This window comes from Geotrypetes seraphini, chromosome 10, assembly GCF_902459505.1.
Source record: "Geotrypetes seraphini chromosome 10, aGeoSer1.1, whole genome shotgun sequence".
Classification (NCBI taxonomy): domain Eukaryota; kingdom Metazoa; phylum Chordata; class Amphibia; order Gymnophiona; family Dermophiidae; genus Geotrypetes; species Geotrypetes seraphini.
In genome coordinates this window covers 132,480,463-132,505,524 of record NC_047093.1, presented here as the reverse complement: position 1 = coordinate 132,505,524, position 25,062 = coordinate 132,480,463, and the positions used below count along the sequence as shown (strand labels likewise).

Below are 25,062 nucleotides of genomic sequence, written 5' to 3'. Positions count from 1 at the left end.
CAGACAGGTTTGTATATCAATTTTTAATAAATAAACAAATGCATTTCAACTAAGCTGCTCAGCTTAGTGGTTGATAAGAGTAGATGATGCATCAGTGATAGAAAACAAAAAAAAAAAAAAAGAAATTTTGAAAAAAGTTTATACACAAAAAAACTTTATCTTACCTGCCAACGAGATTTCCAAAGTGCATTAGTACCCATTTCAAAAACAGCATTAAATATTAATATTGGAACACATATGTGAAAAAGTAAAACAGGGCTAATATTTCCTATGCTTCTTGTATAATAATAAAACTGAAAAAAGAGAGAAAATGCAATGCAGTTAATCATAAAAAAACTAGTTTTATTTAATTAGTCATATTTAACACACAACTATTTGTGTCCAAAGGCACTCAAGTTAAATTTAAAAAGTGATAATATAAGAAAACAAAGCCACTAGTTACCAGAATGTCTTAAATAAAAAAGGGAAAACAGAGGCCTGCAACAGGTCAACGAATACACACATGCACATACAGTATACACAAAGGAGTTTCCCAAAGGTCTGTGCCGGGACCACTGCTTTTTAACATACATCTAAAGATGGAATTAACTAATGAGGTAATTAAATTTGCTGATGAAATACAGTTATTCAAAGTTGTTAAATCACAAGAGGATTGTGAAAAATTACAAGATCTTATAAGGCAGCATTAAAATGCCAGATGACATTTAAGGTGAGCAAGTGCAAAATGATCCATGTGGGAAAGAGGAGCTTTAACTATGTAAGGCTCCACATTAGGAGTCACCACCTAGGAAAACGATCTGGGTGTCATTTATGAGGGCATGTTGAAACCCTCTGCTCAGTGTGTGATGGCAACTAAGAAAGAATGCTAGGAATGATCAGGAACGGAATGGAAAATAAAAATGAGAATGTAATCTATTTGCATTACTCTCGTCTAGGGTAGAACCGTACAGCACAGTTACTTACCGTAACAGGTGTTATCCAGGGACAGCAGGCAGATATTCTCACATGTGGGTGACGTCACTGACAGAGCCCCGGTACAAACACTTTAAAAGTGCATCGCCACTTTAAGACTTTCAGAAAGTTTGCGATAGCCCGCACCACTCATGCGCGAGTATCTTCCCACCCGACATAGGCGCGCAGTTCCTCAATTCAGTAAGACAGCTAAGAAGCCAACCAGGGGAGGTGGGTGGGTTGTGAGAATATCTGCCTGCTGTCCATGGATAACAGCTGTTACGGTAAGTAACTGAGCTTTATCCCAGGACAAGCAGGCAGCATATTCTCACATGTGGATGACCTCCAAGCTAACCAGTATGGGATGGTGGCCTTAGGAAATTAAATTTTGTAATACTGATTGGCCGAAGTGAACATCCCATCTGGAGAAAGACTCCTGACAGTAATGTGAGGTAAATGTGTGAAGCGAGGACCAGATGGCAGCTTTACATATTTCCTGAATAGGGGTAAATCTAAGGAAAGCTACTGAAGCTGCCATAACTCTAACTTTATGGTCTGACACGATTCTCCAGTTGCAGTCCAGCCTGAACATAACAGAATAATATACAGGAAGCCAACCAGTTGGAAATCAATCTCTTGGAAATAGAATGCTCCATCTTGTTAGGATCATAGGAGATGATCTATGCGGCTTTGTTCTGTCGAGATAGTAGGCCAAAGCTCGCTTGCAATCCAGAGTATGAAGGGCTGCTTTTCCCGAGTGAGAACGAGGCCTAGGAAAAAATACTGGAAGCCCAATGATTGAGATGAAATTCCATGACAACTTTCGGCAGAAACTTTGGACCACTTTGTCACGGTGAATGCTTTGGAACTCAGTGAATGCTGGATCTGCCACTAATGCTTCAAGTTCACTTACTCTTCTGGCAGAAGTAAGAGAAATGGGAAAAACAACTTTCCAGATAAGATACTTGAGATGAGCCGTAGACATTGGTTCAAACGGAAGCTTCATTAATCTAGCAAGAACTACATTAAGGTCCCAGACCACTGATGAGGATAATTGTATGCCGAATATAAGGGGGGGCAGAATTAATATGGCCCCCCTAACCAATACATATATTAGATACACTTTTAGTTAGGGCTTTAAAAGACTAATTTTATAGCTGAATAATAGAAATTGTTCAGTAACCTGTGACACACAGCAAAGTATAAATAGCAACTAGCAGAGTACATATTTTTCCTTCATAGAGCAAAATATTAAGGTTTAATGTCTGAAATAAAATGCTGAAGCCATAACATAGCAGGCCCCTGCAAATAAGCTAAAAGTCCCACTGACATATTTTATCACTTGAGTTAGGGGAAATCATGCGATTATATTATATTGTTTAGCAAATGAAAGAGATTCTGGAAACCATATTTTTCTTCAAGTAGTTGTTTAGACAGTTTAGAGAGAAAAACACATCTGTGTATGAGAACATAGTTTTCTTCCACTTACATAGTTAGGGCAAATATTGATCAGCTGGTAGTTATAGAAAATCATGTGATTGTTTCTATAAACAAGATATTTGCAATAGAGAGCAAGGATCAGCGTGACCTCAGTCCACTTCCTTCTATGGCTGACAGAGGACAATAGCATGTGATGAGTTAAGTCATTATTGCTAAGGAACAAAGTAACCAATAGAATATTGCAATTTGTAAATGGATTGTAATTGGACAATGCACCAACTACGTATGTTTAATAATGAATTAATTAATGATGTCAATAAAATGACCAGACACCTGTATTGGGTAAGTCTTTCTGACGTCCCATTATTTTGGGGATGCAGAAACGTTTCTCAAAGCTTTGACTATTTTTAACCTCACTTGTGTGAGAGATTTCTTTCCTGAACTCCCCAGAATAGAATTAAGAGCTGAGGAATATATGGAGGTATTAGGAGGCAGGTAGATAGCCTGAGTAGATGGGTATTTCTACCAAACAGTTTGAGAGGTCGTTTCACATTGAACAGTCTTTCCATAAACCGGGAGACCAAAGGAAGAGCAGTGAAAGGTTTACCCTCCATAAACCGGGAAACCAAAAGATGAGCACTGAAAGGTTTACCCTCCACTGGTTGATGAAAAGCTGTAATAGCACTTAGATGGACTCTAATAGATGTAGACTTTAGTCCCAAATCAGACAAATGAAAAAGATAATCTAGGACTAGAGAAACTGAAATGGATTTTAGATCTTAATGATTACGAAGACACCAGGATGAGAAACGCATCCACTTCTGCTAATATTGTTGTGGCTGGTTTCCTGGAGGCTTCTAGAATAACTCTCACTGGCTGAGAGAGGTGAAGCACAGCTGCACTCAGCCTGAGAGATACCAAGCTGTTAGGTGCAGAGACTGAAGGTTGGGGTGTATAAGTGTACCTTGACTCTGCGTAAGAAGAGATGGAAATAATTGGCAGATGCATGGGCTCCCTGGAACTAGAAGTAGAAGGGAGAACCAAGGCTGCCTGGGCCACCGAGGAGCTATGAGAATCATGGTGGCCAACTCCTACTTGACTTTGAAAAGAGTCCTGAGAATGAGAGGAGTAGGTGGAAACGCGTAGAGAAATTTATATGTCCAATCCAGCAGAAATGCATCTGCCTCCAGGTGAGTAAAGTCTGGAGCAGAACTGGGGCAACTTGTTGTTGTGGGGAGATGCAAATAAGTCCACCTGAGGAGTGCCTCACTCAACAAAGGTGGGATGGAGAGCTTCAGAGCTGAGCATCCATTCATGAGGTTGAAGAATTCTGCTGAGCTTGTCTGTTAAGCAATTCTGTTCCCTCTGAATGTAGACTGCTCTGAGATAGATGTTCTGAGCAGTCGCCCACAGCCAAATCTTTTGAGTTTCCTGGCAAAGGAGGAGAGATCCTGTGCCTCCTTGCTTGTTTATATAATACATTGCTATTTGATTGGCCGTGTGAAGCAAGAGGACTTGATTGGCTATGAGGTGCTGAAAAGCTTTGAGAGCATAGTAAATTGCTTTGAGTTCCAGAAGATTGATATGGAACTTCCGCTCTTTGGAGGACCAATGACCTTGAATCTGTAGACCATCCAGATGCACCCCCCAGGCATAAGTGGACACATCCGTGGTCAATAGGCATGTGAAACAGAAGTCCTCTAGAGAGATTGGATGAAATCAACCACCACTGCAGTGACTGTCGAAGAGACGATGTCACAGAAATGTGTTGTGAGAGAGGATCCGTTGCTTGGGACCACTGGGAGGCTAGAGACCATTGAGGTGTTCTGAGATGGAGCCTCGCCAGAGGAGTCATGTGGACCGTAGATGCCATATGGCCCAGAAAAACCATCATTCGCCTGGCTGATATGGATTGAAACTGGTCCGCTTGATGACAAAGCTAAATCAGAGCATCCTGACGGTTCTGGGGAAGGAATACTCTCATTAGAGTAGTGTCGAGAATTGCTCCTATAAATTGAAGTCTTTGAGACAGAAGAAGCTGTGACTTGGGGAAGTTGATCTCGAATCCCAAGTTCTGGAGAAACAAGATGGTGCAATTCGTTGCTAGCACAACATCCTGACAGGACGGGTCTTTGATGAGCCAGTCATCCAGATAGGAAAACACCTGAAGACCCTGAGATCTGAAGGCCATTGCTACCACAACCAGACACTTCATGAAGACTCTGGGGGAAGATGCCAGGCCGATTGGCAGGACCTTGTACTGATAGTGGTGAGAAGCCACTTGGAAACGGAGATATTTCCTGGAAGCCTGATGAATTGGGATGAGTGTAGGCTTCCTTTAGATCCAGAGAGCATAGCCAATCGTTGTGAACCAAGAGGGGATAAAGAGTGGCTAGATAAAGCATTCATAGCAAATAGCTGATCGGAACAGCAGCCATCTTTGCCGCAGTGAGCGCTAAGCAGAAGTGTCGACAGTAAGTTTTGTTCTTGATAGGAGAAACATCTTCTCTGTTGTCAAACTTTAAACTCTGTTGCGAACCTTATGTCGACTGTGTTCTTCTTCTTTTTCCCGAAGGAGTGAGACCTATTAACCTGAAGCAGCCCTTCGGCAAAACGCCAGTTAGCTATCATCAGCAGTAGAACAGGGCACAGCAGAGGCAGCATGCAGTACACAGAATGTTTGAATGAGGAGTGAACAATTTTATTTTACTTCACTTGAGCACGATAATACATTAAACAGAGGTGCCCAATACGTCGATTGCGATCAACCAGTAGCTCGGGAAGGTGAACATGAGTCGATCGTAGAGCCCATCCCGGACTCCGTGATAGACTCATGTTGCCATCCCGATCTACTGGGCCGATCAGCCTTCCTCTCCCCAACGTTTCCCACAGCCGCCCCAAGCTCTCCCTGCAGAAGCGTCGGACCGACCAGCATTTCTCTTACAGATGTCAATTCTGATGTTGGAGAGGAAGTTCTGGGCTAGCCAATCGCTGACTGGCTGGTCCGGAACTTCCTCTTTGACGTCAGAATTGACATTGAGGAGCGGAATGATGGTCAGCGCGACACTTCTGCAGGGAAAGCTTGTGCGGCGGCAGCAAATTTAGTGGGTTGTGAGAAAGAAAGTGAGAAAGAAAGAAAGGGGGCAGGCAGGGAGACAGAAAGAAGGAGGGGCAGGGAGACAAAGAAAGAAGGGAAACAGAAAGAAAGGGGGGAACAGGGAGACAGAAAGAAAGAAGGGGGCAGGGAGACAGAAAGAAAAAGTTGGGGAGAGGGAATGAGATCTGGAGGAGAGGAAGCATACAGGTGGCTGAAAGAAGGGAAAAAATATTGGATGCATAGTCAGAAGAAGAAAGTGCAACCAGAGACTCATGAAATCACCAGACAACAAAGGTATGAAAAATTATTTTATTTTCAATTTAGTGATCAAAATGTTTCCGTTTAGAGAATTTATATCTGCTGTCTATATTTTGCACTATGGCTCCCTTTTACTAAACTGCAATAGCGGTTTTTAGCACAGGGAGCCTATGAGCGTCAAGAGCAGCGCGGGGCATTCAGCACAGCTCCCTGTGCTAAAAACTGCTATTGCGGTTTAGTAAAAAGGGAGGGGGTATATTTGTCTATTTTTGTATGGTTGTTACTGAGGTGACATTGCATAGAGTCATCTGCCTTGACCTCTTTGAAGAAACCCCGGAATATGAATGATAATTAACATTTTCTCTGCCTTTCAGTGTGCTTTGTGTTGTTTTTTTTTTTATTTTATTGTTGGTAGATCGCAAGCCCAAAAAGTGTGGGCACCCCTGACATTAAATATCTCAATTTAAGTAGAATTTGTTATAGACAGCTTTATAAGCATGGCTGTTTTAACTTATACAATTTTTTTCCTGAGGAAACATTAGAATTAACGTTATTTTGCCAGCATATGCTCAAGTTGTGGAGGTTCTGGAGGTTTTTTAGCTGATGAGATGGTTTCCTTCTCAAGTATGCATCTTCAGTCTTGCAGCATACGGGGATCTGAGGTTTTTCCCTCCTTTAAGGGTGTTTAACAGTGCTCAAACATTTTTTGATAGTGAAGATCACAATTTTTGAACTGCTGAAAAAGATTTTAAGCATTTCAGAAGGGAGGTATAATTGATAGAGCTCAATGTTCCAGGATTTGAATCCACTCCTGGTGAGATCTCACAAGCACTACGCCCTCCCCTCCAGCATTATACCTTATACACCTTATCTACTAAGTCTATTCCTTTCAGTATTTTGAATATTTCAACCATGTCTCTTCTCAGTCTCCTCTTTTCAAGGGAGAAGAGGCCCAGTTTCTCCAATCTCTCACTGTACGGCAACACCTCCAGCCCCTTAACCATTTTAGTCGCTCTTCTCTGGACCCTTTCGAGTAGTACCATGTACGGCGACCAGTTCTCGATGCAGTATTCCAGGTGAGAGCGTACCATAGCCCGGTACAGCAGCATGATAACCTTCTCTGATCTGTTCGTAATCCACTTCTTAATCATTCCTAGCATTCTGTTCGCCCTTTTCGCCACCGCCGCACATTGTGTGTATGGCTTCATTGACTTGTCAACCAGTACTCCCAAGTTTCTTTCTTGGGGGGGGCTCTCCAAAAACTGCACAGGTCATTCTGTATTCGTGTATAAGATTTTTCTTACCGACATGCATCACCTTACACTTATCCACATTAAACCTCATTTGCCATGTCGCAGACCATTTCTCGAGCATGTTTATGTCACATTAAAGATTTTCGCAATCCTCATGCGTCTTCACTGCTCTGAATAACTTCGTATCATCTGCAAATTTAATCACCTCACTTGTTGTACCAATTTCCAGGTCATTTATAAATATGTTGAAGAGCACGGGTCCAAGCACCGAACCCTGCGGCACTCCACGCTTTTCCAGTCTAAGTATTGTCCATTTACCCCCACTCTATGTTTCCTATCCGCCAGCCAGTTATTAATCCACGTATTTCACCCTCAATTCCATGGCTCGCAATTTTTCGAAGTAGTTGTTCATGCGGAACCTTAACAAACGCCTTCTGAAAATCCAGTTATACAATGTCGACTGGGTCACCCTTGTCTATCTGCCTGTTTACTCCCTCGAAGAAGTGCAGCAAGTTTGTCGAGCAAGATCTTCCTTTGCTGAAGCCATGCTGGCTGATCCTCAAGGCGATCAATGATGTGGTCCTTTATCAGCGCCTCTACCATCTTTCCCGGTACTGGTGTCAGACTCACTGGACTGTAGTTTCCCGGATCTCCCCTCGAACCTTTCTTGAAGATCGGCGTAACATTCCAGTCTTCCAGAATCCTTCCCGATTTGATTGACAGATTTGCTAGTAGCTGAAGCAGTTCAGCTGTAGCCCCTTTCAGTTCCTTGATTATCCTCGGATAGATGCCATCCGGTCCCAGGGATTTATCATTTTTAAGTCTATCAATCTGCATGCATACCTCTTCTAGACTGACCGTCAACCCTGTCAGTTTCCCGTTTTCGTTTCCTGCATATAGCCTGTTGGCTTCCGGTATGTTGTGTATATCCTCTTTGGTAAATACAACGCAAAAAATGTGTTCAGTTTGTTGGCGATGGCTTTGTCCTCCTTTAGCACTCCCATTATTCCATGGTCATCCAACAGCCCCACCGCTTCCTTCCCAGGTCGTTTCCCCTTAATATATCGAAAGAATGGTTTGAAGTTTTTTTGCCTTCTTGGCTATTTTTTCCTCGTAGTCTCTTTTGGCCCCTCTTACCACCTTATGGCATCTGCTTTGATGTTTGTGCTTTTTCTAGTTTTTGTCCGTTTTTGACCTTTTTCATTCCTTAAACGAAGTCTTCTTGTCTCTGATCACTTCCGTCACCGCTACAGTGAGCCACGCCAGTTCCTTGTTCTTTTTCTTCTTGGGTACCTTGTTGATACACAGTATATATAGATTTTGCGCCTCGGTGGCTGTGTCCTTAAAAAGGGACCATGCTTGCTCTAGCGTTTTTACAGTGCTTATCCTCTTCTTAATCTTCTTCCTCACCATGAATCTCATCCCTTTGTAATTCCCTTTTCGGAAGTTCAGTGCTGTAGCCGTCGTTCTGGAACGATGTTTTGCCCCTGTGTCCAGGTTGAAGCGGATCATGTTGTGATCACTGTTTCCCAGCGTCCCTTCTACTTTTATACCTTGCGCCAGTCCTTTTAGTCCATTTAGAATTAAGTCCAGAATTGCCTTTCCTCTTGTCATTTTCCATGACAAGTTGTTCCAGGAAGCAATCGCCTACAGCATCCAAGACCTTGGTCTCTCTACTGCAGCTGGAGTTGCCTAAGTTCCAATCTATCCCCGGATAATTGAAGTCGCCCATGATAACTGTGTTGCCTCCCTTGCATTTGTGTTTAATCTCATCCGTCATTTCTCTATCTTCGTATCCATTCTATTTGTTCCCGGTAATTTGGCCCATAGAGATTCTATCTTATTGTTCGTTTCCAGCGTGTTCTCTCTGGTAGACTCAATTCCCTATTTTATGTATAGGGCAATACCCCCACCTTTTTGTCCTACTCTGTCTCTGCAGTATAGTTTGTATCCCAGTAGTAGTGTGTTCCAGACGTCCTCATTCCACCATGTTTCCATGATACCAATGATGTCTAGGTTACCCTTTTGTGCCATAGCTTCCAATTCCCCCATTTTATTCCTTAGGCTCCTTGCGTTTGTGTGCATACTCTTAAATTTGCAACCTGATACTTTCTTCCTTCTTCTGTCTCTCTCACCTCCGTCCCTTTCGATCTGTTGGGATTTCTATCTTGCCTATGATCCGGTGAATCTTCCCTGCAATCTTCTTGCATGGTATCCTCTGGGTATACCGTTTCCTGAACCATCGACTCTTGGTCGACGGTTGACTTTCCCCTTCTTTGTTTAAAAACTTCTCAATTTTTCGCTTCATGTTGCTTGCAAGTAGCCTCGTTCCGTCTCCGCTGAGGTGTAGTCCATCCTTCCTGTATAGCTTGCTCTTTCCCTAGAACGACTTCCAGTTGCGCACAAAGTAGAATCCTTCTTCCTCACACAAGTTTCAAGTTTCAAGTTTAATATGTATTTGATTAATCGCTTTGTCATTTTTCAAAGCGATTTACACGTAATTAAAATTACAATATAAAAGAAATTTTAAAATAGATAAAGACTAACGGGACACAGACAATTACAACACAAACTGGAAACGAAGGGATAGGTAGGGGAAGAAATTACAATATATTATAGCAGAGTGGGAAACAAAAATGGAAAACACATATGGAAGGGGTAAAAATAAAGATGATTGAATAAAGGTTATGGAGAAAAGAAAAGGTTAGTTCCAAGTCTTATAAAATATTATTAAAAGAAATCAATAGTGTTAAATTGCGAAGGCATCGTTAAAAAGGAAAGTTTTCAGTTTATTTTTGAATTTTTCTAAATTAATTTCTTCTCGTAGATAAATGGGGAGAGAATTCCAGGTTTGGGGAGCTGTGACTGAAAAGATATACTGCCGGCGCGTATTTATTATTTTTAGCGACGGGATCGTTAATAAATGCTGTTCATCTGATCTTAAAGTTCTATTAGAAGAGTAAGGGATTAATAATTTATGAATAAAAGCCGGAGTTTTGAAAAGAAGAGATTTAAATGTGAGTAAACTAAGTTTGTATATTATTCTGTGGGCCACTGGAAGCCAATGGGCTTCCTTAAGAAGAGGAGTTATGTGCTCAAATTTTTTAGCTTTTGAAATAAGCCTAATGGCTGTGTTTTGTATAATCTGTAGACGTTTGATTTCTTTTTGTGCTATTCCCTTAAACAAAGCGTTACAGTAATCTAATTTCGAAATAACGAGAGAATGAATGAGAATTTTCAGAGAGTCGGTACTGAGTAATTGTGAGATAGAACGTATTTGTCTAAGTCTAAAGAATGAGGACTTAATGACGCTACTGATATGGTCATGAAAGGAGAGTTTGTGGTCCAAAATTACTCCGAGTATTTTGGTTTTTTGTAGAACTTGTAAAGGAAGCCCATTAATAGAGATTGGTAGGATAAGTTTAGGATTATCTTTCCAGGGAAAGAGCAACACATTGGATTTAATGATGTTTAATGCAAGTCGGTTACTGTTTAACCAGTGGTGGATTTTTTCGAGTTTTGTATTAATTAAAGTTATGTCAGATGAGTTATTAGTGTCTATGGGATGCAGAAGTTGTATGTCGTCGGCATAAGCGAATGTATTAAAGCCGATTGATTGACATCTCATCCATGCATTCACTGTTTGCAGTTTCGTCTGCCTCTTCCCGTTGGCCCTGGGTGCTGGGAAGATCTCCGAGAACGCTACCTTCGGCGTTCTGATCTTCAGCTTCCTTCCTAGCATCCGGAACTGGTCTTTCAGTGTTTCCCTGCTGTAATCTCCCAATGTAGATCACCACCACCGTATCTCCCCCTTCCGCACTGTCGATGATCCTGTTGATGCGGCTCACTATATCTTCCACCTTGGCTCCTGGTAGGCAGGTCACCAGCCAATCCTTTCTTCCTCCCGCTATATGGCTGTTGACTTGTCAGATGATGGAGTCCTCCACGATGATCGCTGTCTTCTCTATCTTCTCTTAGTCTCTCTAGCCGCAGGTCCATATCCTCGGTGTATGTCTATCTCTCTAGCCACAGGTCCGTGTCCTCGGTGCACTTCCATCTTTCCCCCTCCCGGCATTGGCTTACACTGTGGGCTCTCGGCTCTCCCCCCCACCCCACCCACCCCATTTCCATGTCCTGCTGCTGTGTCATCTAGTCCTTTCTTGTGATTGTCCTCCAGGATGTCCTCACTCACTGTATGTGTATCTTGGCAGTTCCTCTGTTGTTGGTGATGTTCCACGGCCTCTCTATATGTCTCCTCGATGAACTTCTCTAACTTCCTGACTTCTTCAATGTTTCTCTCTTTCATGACGTTTTCTGCCTCCCTGGCTTCTTCTTCAATGCTCCTCCCTTTCATGAAGTTTTCTGCCTCTCTGATCTCCTCCTCAACTGCTCGAAGTGCTTCTAGTTCTAGTACTCTGCCCTCTAGTAGTCTGACTTGCTTCTTCAGGCCCTCCAGTTCCTCGCATCGAGTGCATACATAAGACTGCCTCCCAGAGGAGAGATAATCATACATATGACAAACAGTGCATAAAACTGGATAGCTGAACATTCTGCTTCTATCTGCTGCTTCCATTGCTGTCTAGTTGCCGGTCTGTTGTCTGAAGTGGCTTCTCCTTGTTTCCCAGGTCCTCCAAGCTTCTTGTTCTTCCCTATACGCCTTCTCCCGTTGCCTGTAGTGTCCTTGGTACTGTTACTGTGCAGTCTCTCTCCTAATTATATACCTGCTTCTTTTGTGTATGTCCTCTGCGTTTGCTGTGTTTGTCCTCTGCGACTGCTGTGTTTGTTTATTTATTTATCTGCTGTTTGTGTCTGTCCTGTTGCCCTGTGGTAGAGTGGTACTTGCCTGTGTAGGTGTTCTTCCCTGGTGTTTCTTCAGTGCAGTGACTTGTCCCTTCTTAAGGTCCTTCGCAAAGGCGCTCTTGCTTAGGCAAGCACCTACGACGCACATCGAACGGCTGAGCGACGCTGGACCCTCCCCCTTTTAAGGGGGAGTTCCGGATCAGTTGCCGATGACGTTGGAGGGGTGGGCGGAGCTACCTCTCACCGCTGCCCCTCACCTGCTGCTGCTTTCTCCTGCCTTCTCTTCTCTGCCTGACTTTCTCCTGCTCACCTAGCTCCTCTTCCTGCCCAACTCAACTCTGCCCCGCGCTCTAGAGCATGCTGGATCACTCGCCATTGGCCCCTCCCCTTTTATGGGGAAGCTCCGGATCAGCTGCCGATGATGTCGGAGGGGTGGGCGGAGCTACCTCTCGCCACTGCCCTTCACCTGCTGCTGCTTTCTCCTGCCTCCTCTTCTCTCTGCCTGACTTTCTCCTGCTCACCTGCTTCCTCTTCCTGCTCAACTCTCTCCTGCCTGTCTGCCCCGCTCTCTGGAAGGCATTCTTGCATGCGTGGTAGCGGGCAGTCTAAAAGCTTATGAATTCCTAAAGTACCGATGCACTTTCACTGTCCATATCGGGATCCGTGGATGATGTCACCCACATATGAGAATATGCTGCCTGCTTGTCCTAGGATAATGCTACATTCTTCAGATTTTCTTGCAAATGCCTGGCATTTATCCTTTGTAGAAACAATTATAGCTTTCTAATTTATTTGCAAGGAGTATGGATGGTCAATAACATTTTTTTTTTAATTTCTTAAGACAGCGTGAGTGGTTTACTTGGGGGTATTATGAATTTATTGATAAAATTTCATTTGTCACTCTCCTAGACAAACCATTCCAATTGTTCCGCAAAGAAAAATAAAAAATGTTTTAAATAAGGACTCTTCAAAAATGCAGTCATTTTTTATCAATATATATTGTCTACTATATGTACTTTACCGAAGGAATAGCATCACCCAAAAGACCCATGCATATTCCAATAATGGAGAGAAGAACAGTGTAGGGAATGTTATCCTTCAGTAGAGTTGCTATCATCATTGCTGGAAAAAAAGAGCAATTATATCCCAATTACATCTTAATGTACTGCTATATCTAATAAAATATTATAGTTTATTTATTTATTTAAGTATTTATATTCTGCTACATCCAGAGTTCTGAGCGATTTATATAAATTGACTCGACTTAAGGCACATTAAGAAAAAAAAACTTTCCTCTCTGTTCCAGATGGGCTCACATTCTAACCTAAAGTGCCTATGGAAATAGTAAAAAATGAACAATATTATAAGTATGTTCATATCTAGGGAAATAAAATAGGAATAAAGAAAATAAAACAAGAATACAAAAGATTAAATAAGTCCAAATTTACATATAATGATTAAAACCAAAAAAGAAAAAAAACTCTATAAAATATGCATTCAGTCCAATATGCATCCAGTCAAAAACAGACATATAAAAAAAAACCCTATCTATCACATGACGATTACCTAAACAAATTAAATGTCTGCAATTCATAAATGAACTAAGTATTTAAAAAAAGTATTTAAAAATTAATTTGAAAGCCTTGTAAGATCAAATAAATGGCAAATACAATTTTGATGTGGTGGGTTAAAAAGAGCAACAAAGCACAGTTACTTACCGTAACAGGTGTTATCCAGGGACAGCAGCCAGATATTCTCACATGTGGCCAATGTCATCCACAGAGCCCGGTACAATGTATTGCCACTTTTTAGAAAGTTTGTGAGTGCCTTTCCGCCCAATGCCAGCTTGCAGTATCTCAGTTCTGTAAGCAAGCTAAGAAGCCAACCAGGGGAGGTGGGAGGAACATAAGAACATAACATAAGAACATAAGCAGTGCCTCTGCCTGGTCAGACCACAGGTCCATCCTGCCCAGCAGTCCGCTCCCGCGGCGGCCCAAACAGGTCAAGACCTGTCTGAATCATCAGAAGGGGCTCCCTTGCCACCTTGGTTTCCCATTTAAGTCCTGCCTTCCTATCGAAGTCCTAGCCCTCCGGTCTTGCACATGCACGACCTGGTTGGTTTATACTCATTACCTGGTTAACTTCCTATACTTGTGTTACATCCCAGCTCCTCCCTCAGTATCCCACGATCCCTTTATCCCTCAGAAACCCGTCCAATCCCTGTTTGAATCCCTGTACCGTACTCTGCCTGATCACTTCCTCCGGTAGCTCATTCCAAGTGTCCACGACCCTTTGTGTGAAAAAAAATTTCCTTGCATTTGTTTTGAACCTGTCTCCCTTCAGTTTCTCCGAATGCCCCCTCGTACCTGTTGTCCCCTTCAGTCTGAAGAATCTGTCCCTATCCACCCTCTCTATGCCCCTCATGATCTTGAAGGTCTCTATCATATCTCCCCTGAGGAATATGAGAATATCTGCCTGCTGTCCCCTTATAACACCTGTTATGGTAAGTAACTGTGCTTTATCTTAGGACAAGCAGGCAGCATATACTCACATGCGGGACTTCCTAGCTGAATATAATGGGATGGAGGGAGAGTTGGCCATTAAGAAGAAAATAAATTCTGTAATACTGATCAATTTTGGATCTTTATATTGAATATGGTAGACCCTCTTTGGGTTAAATTTGGAGAAAGAATGGTTATCATTAATTTAAATCAGGGAAAGCTGCGATTGGGAGGAGGGGAAGTGATGTCATTGAAAAGAGTTTATAAGAGGGCAGGTGTATGCTTAGTCTTTTGCATGTCTGGAATTGTGTGGGCATTCAGTAAGACACGGCAGAGAGTGGCGAGTGTGAATGTTGATGAGCAAATGGCTTATGAACGGTAAAGGGAGTAGATTATTCATTGTTGTTGTTTTCACATTGGAAGTCTTTGAAAAAGCCATTTTCTTGTTTGACAAAACATGTTGAGAAAAAACCCCCAAAAAACTCTGTGGAGTGACGATGTTCCTAAATGGACTTTATTTGAAAGTGTCAAAGTTCCAAAGGTACACTGAAATCATCCACATAAAATAATTCCATCCACATAAAAATAAATCATCCACATAAGAGCCTTAAAGGACCCAACACGGTCCGCGTTTCGACAAAAAGTCTTCTTCAGGGGTCCCTGGGGGCTCCTATAAAGGTGAGTATGTGGGAAACAATTGTGTGGTGAGCCGGAAGTGAGACACTGCTTGCATTTGCAATGGAAAGGGACAAAACATGTTGGACATACCCCCCTGGCTGACAGACAGAATGTTTAATGATAAGTTATTGATGTCTCATTAAGATATTGGAGTGAGGGGAGACTATTTATAAAGTGCAGTATTTAAGAATTCATGGAAGGGCTGATGACAAGGTGAATGTGCGGCTCTCATTGTGATGAAAGTTTGAGTTTTGAGTGGCACCTTTATAAACTTAAAGCAAATTAAGTAAAAAGATGTGTGAAGAATGTTTATGATATTTTGAGAACAAGTGGATGATTGTATATCTCTTAGGATAAAGAATTATAGTTGCTGATATCTGGAGTGGTTCAAATGGTGGCTTCATCAAACTGGTGAGAACTACATTAAGATCTCAGACAACCGAAGGCAGTTTGAACGGTGATTTGGAGTTGAAAAGTCCCTTCCATAAACCTGAAAACAAGAGGATGAGTGGCCAGAGATTTATGGTTGACAGGAACATGAAAAACACTAATAGCAGAGGTGAACTCTGACCAAAGTGGTTTTCAACCCATAACTGGATAAAAGGAGAAGGTAGTCCAACACTGGAGAGAGAAGAGGAGAAAGCTTCTAGATGATGGAGAGTACACCACGAATGGAAGCGAGTCCCCTTCTGTTGATAGCCAGTCTAGGATGGTCTCAGTAACTGAGGTAACACATGTAGGAGATCATATGTTAGATTTGGTCTTTGTACAGGAAGATAATTCTTTCGATATTTTGTTAGAACCTATTGCTGTACAAGTGCCTTAGACAGATCCCAAATTTATCTTGATGACTATTGATCCTTGTAACAATTTGAAAATTTTCTTGCCTAGACAGGAAAAGCTACAGCGTCCAATCTATGAACTTCAAGATCTAAAGAGGCTGTGGACTCCTAAATTACAGATAATGATAATATGTCACTAACGGACGCTGTTGAAGTATGGCATTCTTCCTTAGAATCCACTTTGTATGATTTGGCACCACTTTAAACTGTTCGGGGGTTCCTGGAAAATATAATCCCTAGTACACAGCAGAGCTGAAGCAAGCCAAAAGGGAGCTTCGTAAACTAGAATGTTATTTGAGGAAGTGTCCTGATTTCTATACGCATGAAGCGTACATCACAACTATGGCAAATTATAAGTCATCTGTGCTGAGTACGAAAACAGCTTATTTTGACAAACAGGTTGCCTCTAGCTCCAAGGAGCTATTTTTGATGTCAATTCGTTAATATCTCCAATAGTAGATAAGAGTACATTTCCAATATGTGCGCAATTTGCAAATAATTTCTTGTCTTAACAAAATGTTGTTAGTCCTTTACCTCAGCTACCAATTGATTCTGATGGTATCAATGTTATGGAAGTATGGAAATATTTTTCACCTATAGGGGTCGACTAGGTAATCTATGCTATAGAACAGGGGTGCCAAATACATCGATCGCGATAGACCGGTAGATTGCGAAGGCTAGACGATCGTGGAGATTAATATCCATGTCTGAAACTCATAGCCAAGCTAGACGTCTTATAGCCACAGACATGGTGGATGCTCTGGATGACATCTCAAATGCATCAAATGCCGTCTGAGCCATATACTTCCTATTTTGAAAAAGGCTGTGAGAAGTCTGTTGATATTCCTCGAGATGTTCCAGAGAAATATACTGCTCAAAATCTGCCAAGTTCTTTACAATAGTTGTAATTCAACACACTATTGGCCAACATCAAATTTTGGTAGAGATGGCATCCAAAATTGTCCACAGTGCGACCCTCACATCCTTGTGGTGCAGAGGCATAAAACCTGGTACTAGATGACTTCTTGAGAGTTGACTCTACTAGCAGCGATTGGTGTTGAAGCTGTGGTTTGTCAAACCTTGGGCAGGAAATAATTATGTAGAAAGAGTCAATTTTCCTTGGGGATGCAGTGACCAAAAGAAGGGTCTCCCAATTATGAAAAATGGCCTCCTTGAGCAGATTATGCAATGGCAATTTGAGAAGATCCTTAGGTGGTTCATCATAGTCTAAGGCATCTAAAAGATCTGCTCTGGGTTCAGTGTCAGCCTCTAGCCTGACAGGTAGGGCCTTTCCCAATGTTCTAATATATTTAGTGAAAGATAGTTCTTCAGGTGGAGACCTCTTTCTTGGGGGAAGAGGAGATGGATCCGAGGGTATACCATACGATTCAGGAGCAGAGTGGCCTCACACTCAGAGTCAGTATGGTGTCGAGAGAGATCAAAATCAACCGTTGGCACTGAAGGTGATTCACTGTGGGATGAGATATGTGGAGGAGAATGGCGAGACGATGTTCCTCGATGTCTTCTGTATCGATCCGATGAAGAGCATGGGATGGATGCAAATTTGATTGACGATGTCTCGATGCAGAGCATTTAGTTGAAGAAGAGAGTGTTGATTCTATTATTTCTGCCGGTCCACGGGTGTAAAAAGGTTGAAAAACACTGACCTAGACAGCTCATGAAGAGATTAGAATAGGATGGGGGAGAGTGGGGAGCCTTGTGGCACACCACAGAAAGCTTTCCAGGGGTTGGAGTTCTTTCCGCTCTTATTGACAATATAGTCTCTGTTTTTTAGGAAATCTGAGAACCATTTTAGCACTGTGCCAGTTATGCCTATTTCTGATAGTTTTATTAGTAATAAATGGTGGTCAACTGAGTTGAAGGCTGCTGAAGTATTGAACTGGAGAATTGCTTAGTGTCCTGTGCTGAGCAGTTGTTCGGTTTTTGTGATTAAAAGGGAGAAGGAGAAGCTATGTGCTATGTTGTTGACGGAATCCGAATTGGGATGGGTGGAGGCATGAGTGTTGCTCCACGTGAGTTGTTTACTTACATGGGTCTCAATGATTTTTGTGAAAATGGGTATGCCGGCGATAGATCTATAATTTGAAGCCAAAGAGAGATCTGCCTTTGGTGATTTTGGTATCGGGGTGAGGGCGATGTATTCCAGATCTGGGTGGGCAAGGGGTATGTAACTCTGTTGTTTGGGGGGCCACGAGGAGTGGGGGGGTTTTGCTGGAGGGTGCATTATGCACAGCTGTCAGGCTGGAAAGGCAAAGAATTGGGAGAATTTGGGCGAGTGGGAATTTCATTTTGATGGATTGAGGATCTTAAGTGGTGCCCATAGGAGATAGTAGGCTCTCTTCTTTGCTTTTTTGTGTGTGTGTGTGTGTGTGTGTGTGTAAGAGAGAGAGAGTGGAAGTAGGAAGGTAGGATAGTGGGAAGAGTGTGCAATTCAAAAGATCTGTGCTGTTAGGGAGGTCAAGAGGCAGAGCTCGTCTCCCACACCGGCCTGATCTGTTCCCTTCGGTGGTGGTTATGTCGGTGGGCAGCTCCCGCTAGCAATGGAGCTGCCCTGAAGAGCGAGCAGTTTGAAAGAGCTGCGTCGCCCTAAAGATAAAGACTTTTAAAAAAGAGGTTGTAGTGGTACCGCAAGGGCTGTTGGGGGGCAGAGTTTGCCTCCCATGACAGCTTCAACTCCTTCCCTTGCGGCTGCAGCCGTTATAGTCAGCTGGGGCAGCTCCCGATCACAGTGGAGCTGCCTTGAAGATGAAAATCTTTAATAAAGAAGCTGTAGGGATGTTGCAAGGGCGCCTCCCATGCCTGCTCCACAAGGATGCAGCAGTTGAAATTAGCTGGGGCAGCTCCCGATCACAGCATATGGGAACAGATTTAAATATCTCAATATGTATACAGTCGACTCCACCTAAGTGCATGTCGGTTAAGCGCACACTTCGGTTATCTGCAGCCTACCACCATGGTCCCATTTTTTTTTACATTAAAGTCAATGGACGTAAACTCCGGATAATTGCAAATTGGATAAGCACACAATCCGCTTATGCGCACTGTCCCACCTCTATTCTTTCACATTACGTTCTCGCCGGTTAAAAGCAATCACGTTATCACATTGGTGATCCACGTGTTTCAGATCAGCAGTCTAGGCCTGGCCAGGTGTTCAAACTTTTGAAACAGCACCATGGCGTCTCATGGAGAAAAACCTTTGTCTTTGGCTGAACGTGTCCACCACGCTAGCCAAAAGTCATTGTCTTTGGCTGAACGTGTCGATGTCTTAAAGAGACTTGACCAAAGGGAGAGTCAGGTCACCATGCAAAACATTAAGCGCTAAATGCTAACATGTCCATTATAGTCTATGGACGCGTTGGCATTTGGCGCACGCTAAAACGGCTAGCACACCTTAGTAAAAAGATGCCTAAATGTACACTATTTTTATTAGTTACTTATTATTAATTATTTTCCAATGCTCAATATGACTTTCTTTTTTAAGGTTTGACACTTAGGCAATGTTCCAGTAGCATTTAAGCCACCCTTGAAAAAAAGTAATGCAAATCCTCTTATTCTGAATAACTACTGAATAATATATTTTCTGTAAACCGCTTAGAACCTAACGGATGTAGCGGTATATAAGAAATAAATTACATTACATTACATTACTGGTCAGTATCAAACCTTCCATTTCTTTCAAAACTACCGTACTTAAGCGAGTGGTATTCAACCAACTTCTGACGCATGTTGAATCAGTTAATGCTTTGCATCCACGGCAATCTGGTTTTTGTTTTAAGACATAGCACAGAGACAGTAGTTCCTGCCTTAGGGCTCCTTATACAAAGCTGCGATAACAATTCTGCCACAGCAAATGCATTGAAGCCCATAGGAATTGAATGGACTTTGGTGCATTTGCCATGGAAGAATCGCTACTGTGGCTTTGTTAAAAGGGGGCCCTTACTGAGTGAACTCCATAGTCACCTAGACCAGTGTTTCTCAACTTCTTCAAGCCAAGTATCCCAACCCTCCTAAGTCTAACAAATACCAACCGAGTACATTACATTACATTACATTAGTGATTTTTATTCCGCTTGTACCTTGCGGTTCAAAGCGGATTACATAAGAAGAGAACTGGACATTTCCAGGATGGTACATGACAATAGAGAATACAGTTTGAGGATAGAGACTTAATAACAGAATGATAGTAAAGACTTAATAACATCGGAAGATGTTTTGGACGGCAGTGTTTTGGTTTCTTGGGGGATGGGGTGAGGGAGGTTAGGTAGATTGTATATGCTTTTTGAACAGCAGTGTTTTGATTTCTTTACGGAATGTCTTGAGGTCTGATGTTGTGGTTAACAATCTGGTGATGGAAGGTTCGAGTTTTGCAGCATGTGTTGCCAGGAGGCTATCATAGAGCTTTTTGCGGTGAGTACCCTTGAGTGGTGGGTATGTGAATGATGTCAGTGTTCTTCTTGTTCTGGTTGGAAGGTTACGGTTTAGGCGGTCATTTAGGTAGGTGGGTGCAGTACCGTTAATTACTTTGAAGAGTAGACAGTATAGTTTGAATTGAATTCTGGCTCGAATCGGTAGCCAGTGTGAGTCTAGGTAGGCATTGGTGATGTGGTCAAATTTTCCGAGTGAGTAAATTAGTCTAAGGGCTGTGTTCTGAACAGTTTGAAGTTTTTTGATCATGTTTGTGGGGCATGGTAGATAAAGGATATTGCAGTAGTCCACGAGACCTAGTACCAGGGATTGTACAATTATCCTGTAGTGTTCTTTGTCAAAGAATTTCCTTATTTTTCTTAAGTTGCGCATTGTGAAGAATGCTTTTTGGGTAGTTTTGTTGATTTGGGTCTGCATAGTGCAGCATCTGTCTATCAGCACTCCCAAGATTCTGAGTACCCCAGCCTAAGCTCTGCCCCTGACCCCACCCCCATTATAATAGTAGTAATTGTTATGCAATTTCTTCCATTCATTTTTCATGTACGTATAATATAATCTTAATTCATAATGGTAACCACAAAATTTTTAAAAACACAAAGCACACTGTATGCAGAGAAAACGTTAATTATCATTTATATTTGTTTTATTTTTCAAAGAGCTCAAGGCAGATAACTTTAAAATATGCAATGTCACCTCAGTAATAACACCACAGTGCTAGTGAGGGTAGGAGAGGGCAAAGGGGGTGAAGAGGCTATAAAAGGGGTGAAGAGGCTATAAAATAAACCCACCAGGATGTTTGAAAAAACAACCAACTGGACAGGAAATTCGAATCGAATCGAAAAATCGATCCAATAGGCTGAACTGAATTGAATCGAAATTTTTTTTCCTGAATCAGGCAGCACTACTATATACTCTAACTCTCCTATTTTATTTTTTAGGCTTCTAGATGTTGTATACAGATACTTCATTGTGTATTTCCCTTGTAACTACAGGCTCCTGAGAAGATTGGGAAAATTTGGGTCTTTCACTCTGCCTTCTTGTTAAACCTTTCAGGCTTTCTTTTACCATCATTGGAATCTCTCTACTGGGACTCCCTAAATATCCTGTTTCAATGGTATCCTTCAAGGATACCTCACACCAAACTATCCACTATCAGGCGACTGACAGCTTTCCCCCACATTTCAGTTTAAAAGCTGTTCTAGCTCCTTTTTAAAGGTTAGTGCCAGCAGTCTGGTTCCATCCCGTTTAAGGTGGATTTCATCCTTTTGGAACAAGCTCCCCCTTTCCCAGAAGGTTTCCCAGTTCATGACAAATCTAAATCCCTCATCCCTGCATCATTGTCTCAACCACTCATTGCGACTTCGGAGCTCTGCCTGCCTCTTGGGTCCTGTGCGTGGAACTGGGAGCATTCCTGAAAAAACTATCCCTGGAGGATCTGGATTTCAGCTTTCTACCTAAGAACCTAAATTTGGCTTCTAGAACCTCCCTCCATTTTCCTGTCATTGGTACCTATGTGTACCAAGACAGCTGGCTCCTCCCCAGCAATATCTAAAATCCTATCTATGTGAGGTCCCCCACCTTCAATTACCTGCCAGGAAGAAATGCAGTTACTAACTTAAATGAAGTAGGTACGCAGCAGTGGGCATAGTTGCAGAGGAGACAGTCCCTGCTTGAATGAGCTCACAATCTAATCCAGTGGTTCCCAAACCTGCCTGGGGGACCCCCAGCCAGTCAGGTTTTCAAGATATCCCAAATGAATATGCATGAGAGAGATTTGCATATAATGGAAGTGACAGGTATGCAAATCTCTCTCATGCATATTCATTAGGGATATCTTGAAACCCTGACTGGCTGGGGGTCCCCCAGGACAGGTTTGGGAACCACTGATCTAATCAATCAAGACAAAGAGGATGCCAGGGTAGGGGATACAGTTAGAGGGAGATGGTTAAACTGATGAGCAGAATGAGAGGGTTATGCATAACGTGACCATTTATTTTTTTCCCCTCAAAATGGGACATTACTAATTTTCAGTTCCGCCCCCAAAACGGGATGTATGGTCACCTTAGCTATGCATTAAAGCAGGGGTCTCAAAGTCCCTCCTTGAGGGCCGCAATCCAGTCGGGTTTTCAGGATTTCCCCAATGAATATGCATGAGATCTACGTTCATGCACTGCTTTCAATGCATATTCATTGGGGAAATCCTGAAAACCCGACTGGATTGCGGCCCTCAAGGAGGGACTTTGAGATCCCTGCATTAAAGGCTATCTTTAAAAGGTGGGTTTTCAGTCTATTTTTGAACACCAGAAGAGACCTCTATTCCAGGCATACAGGGCAGGGAGGTGAAAGGAATAAAGTCGAACTGGCAGTGGAGAAGAGTTGCTGATTTGAGGAATGGAGTTCCATTTTGCCCATCTGCCCCATGGTGGAAAGAATAATTAAAAGCAAAACAAAAAAAAAAAAAAAAAAAACACCACACATATCCCAGGGAGGGAGTTAGATCTGGATTGTCCCAGGAAATCTGACAACCCCATCATTTGCTGGGTGCCATTTCCTAAAATGATGTGATTTTTTTTTTTTTTTAATCCCCTGGTGGAAAGAATAATTAAAAACAAAAAAAAAAAAAAAAAACACCACACATATCCCAGGGAGGGAGTTAGATCTGGATTGTCCCAGGAAATCTGACAATCCCATCATTTGCTGGGTGCCATTTCCTAAAATGATGTGATTTTTTTTTTTTAATCCCCATGGTGGAAAGAATAATTAAAAACAAAACCAAAAAAAACCACCACATATCCCAGGGAGGGAGTTAGATCTGGATTGTCCCAGGAAATCTGACAACCCCATCATTTGCTGGGTGCCATTTCCTAAAATGATGTGATTTTTTTTTTTTAATCCCCATGGTGGAAAGAATAATTAAAAACAAAACCAAAAAAAACCACCACATATCCCAGGGAGGGAGTTAGATCTGGATTGTCCCAGGAAATCTGACAACCCCATCATTTGCTGGGTGCCATTTCCTAAAATGAGGTGATTTTTTTTTAATCCCCTTCTACAACCTACCTGCAAAATCTATGAGAACGAAATAATCCTCCTGCCCTGACCAGTTACCTTCGCTCTTTGAGGTGGGGGGGGGGGCCGTCAGAAGTCACTTCAGCCCACTTCCGCGCTTCGCAGCTCCTCGAGGGTCGCCCCTGGCCCCTCCCACGCAAGCCCAACCGTTCGGCCGTTCAAAAACGAAGCACGCGACTCTCGCCCCGCCCCTAAGCCAACGTCTCTAACCATCGCGCCTCACTCGCTGCCGGATGATTCCCTACCCCCCCCCCCCCCCCCCAATTAGATCATGTTTTCGGCGGCATTTTGTGGGTTTCCGCGCTGAAATTAGTTCTTGGGTGTCTCGCGGCCGGGCTGGTCAAACGAGGGAGATGAAGCTTTGTTGTGGAAGGGTTTTTGTTTGTTTTTTAAGTCGAGGCGGGAGCAACGGCTTCTGCCTCATCCGGATCTCCTTTTCCAGTTGCTTTGTAGTCTTTGGAACAAGATAAAGCCAGGATTTTAACAACAGACCTCCTTTTTTATTATTATTGCCACAGCTGCTGCTAAGCATTTTCATGGAGAGCGCAACTGGAGAATGACACGGTGACAAAATTCATCACCGTTCCCGTCCCCGCGGATAACTCTTAGCGCAACCGGCACTAAAACTGATAAAATAATCTGAAACAGTTTGGATTCATTTGTTTTTATTGGGGGGGAGGTCCATAGTGAAAATGGCACAGCGTCCATCTCTCAAACTGGCTCTTACCTGGAAATATTTTTGGGAGAAAGAACCTGTGGATCCCTGATGACACCTGCAGGAGGAGCAAAAGGCACTATGGATTATTCAAAGCATTACACGACTCTTCCCCCTCCTATCTAAACAACCGCTTAAACCAAATCTCCACCTCAAGACACAGAAGAACCTCGAACCCTTTCGCCTTCCCCCCACTCAAAGGCACACAACGCAAGAAAATGTTTGACAACCTTCTGGCAACACAAGCAGCAAAAATCAACCATTCCATCTCCAATCTTATGACAATATCAGACAACTTCAAAACATTCAGAAAAGAAATCAAAACCCTGCTTTTCAAAAAATTCATCCAAATATCTTAACCCCTCCTCTTTTACCTCCAGAAGATTCACCTACCTTCAGATAACCTTCCCCCAAATTACCCACCTTAACACCTTCCAATTAAACAAATACCATAAATAGATTGTAACCTACCCTCTCTAACTGCATTCATATGTATTTTTCATACAGTTCTTCACTGTCAGTTTAATTTCCATCCTATAAGGTCACATAGAATTTTTCTTTTTTCAACCCTCTTTATTTTCTCTTCTTTATTAATTTCCAGGTACTTTAGTTAGATTGTGAGCCTTCGGGACAGTAAGGGAATTTTTTAAGTTCCTTCTTACTTCTCATTTATAATCTTAATGTATATTTTCTTCAAACCGCTTAGAACCTAACGGATGTAGCGGTATATAAGAAATAAATTACATTACATGATGCCTCCCGACATCCGGCGAAACTTGTTCACATGGAGAGACTTAGGGCAGCACTTGGCAACACTGGTAATGAGGTCAACTAGACCTTTATCAACAAGAAGCTGGCCCTTGAAAGGAAATCTGCTTTAGAAGGCCCTTGAGGTAGTGTCCCCAGCTCAAAGACAGATCTAAAGAGTCCAATGTGCAGATACTGCATAAGCAGAGACTGCACTAAGAACTGGAATGAGATCAGAAAGAGTGTCTGCCACATAATCCACACC

The 25,062-nt window shown here is 42.4% G+C and overlaps 1 protein-coding gene across 1 annotated transcript in view; it reads right to left on the bottom strand.

Annotated features, from left to right (window-relative positions):
* Positions 1-13,575, bottom strand: part of LOC117367625 (sodium/hydrogen exchanger 10-like) — a 301,595-nt gene extending 288,020 nt beyond the window's left edge. The window contains exons 1-3 of the mRNA XM_033960369.1: positions 13,518-13,575; positions 12,821-12,921; positions 165-293 (exon numbers count right to left, since the gene is read on the bottom strand). Of these exons, the coding sequence (XP_033816260.1) occupies positions 165-293; positions 12,821-12,921; positions 13,518-13,575 (288 nt within the window). The remainder of the gene's footprint in view (positions 1-164; positions 294-12,820; positions 12,922-13,517) is intronic.
* Between the last annotated feature and the right edge of the window lie 11,487 nt (positions 13,576-25,062).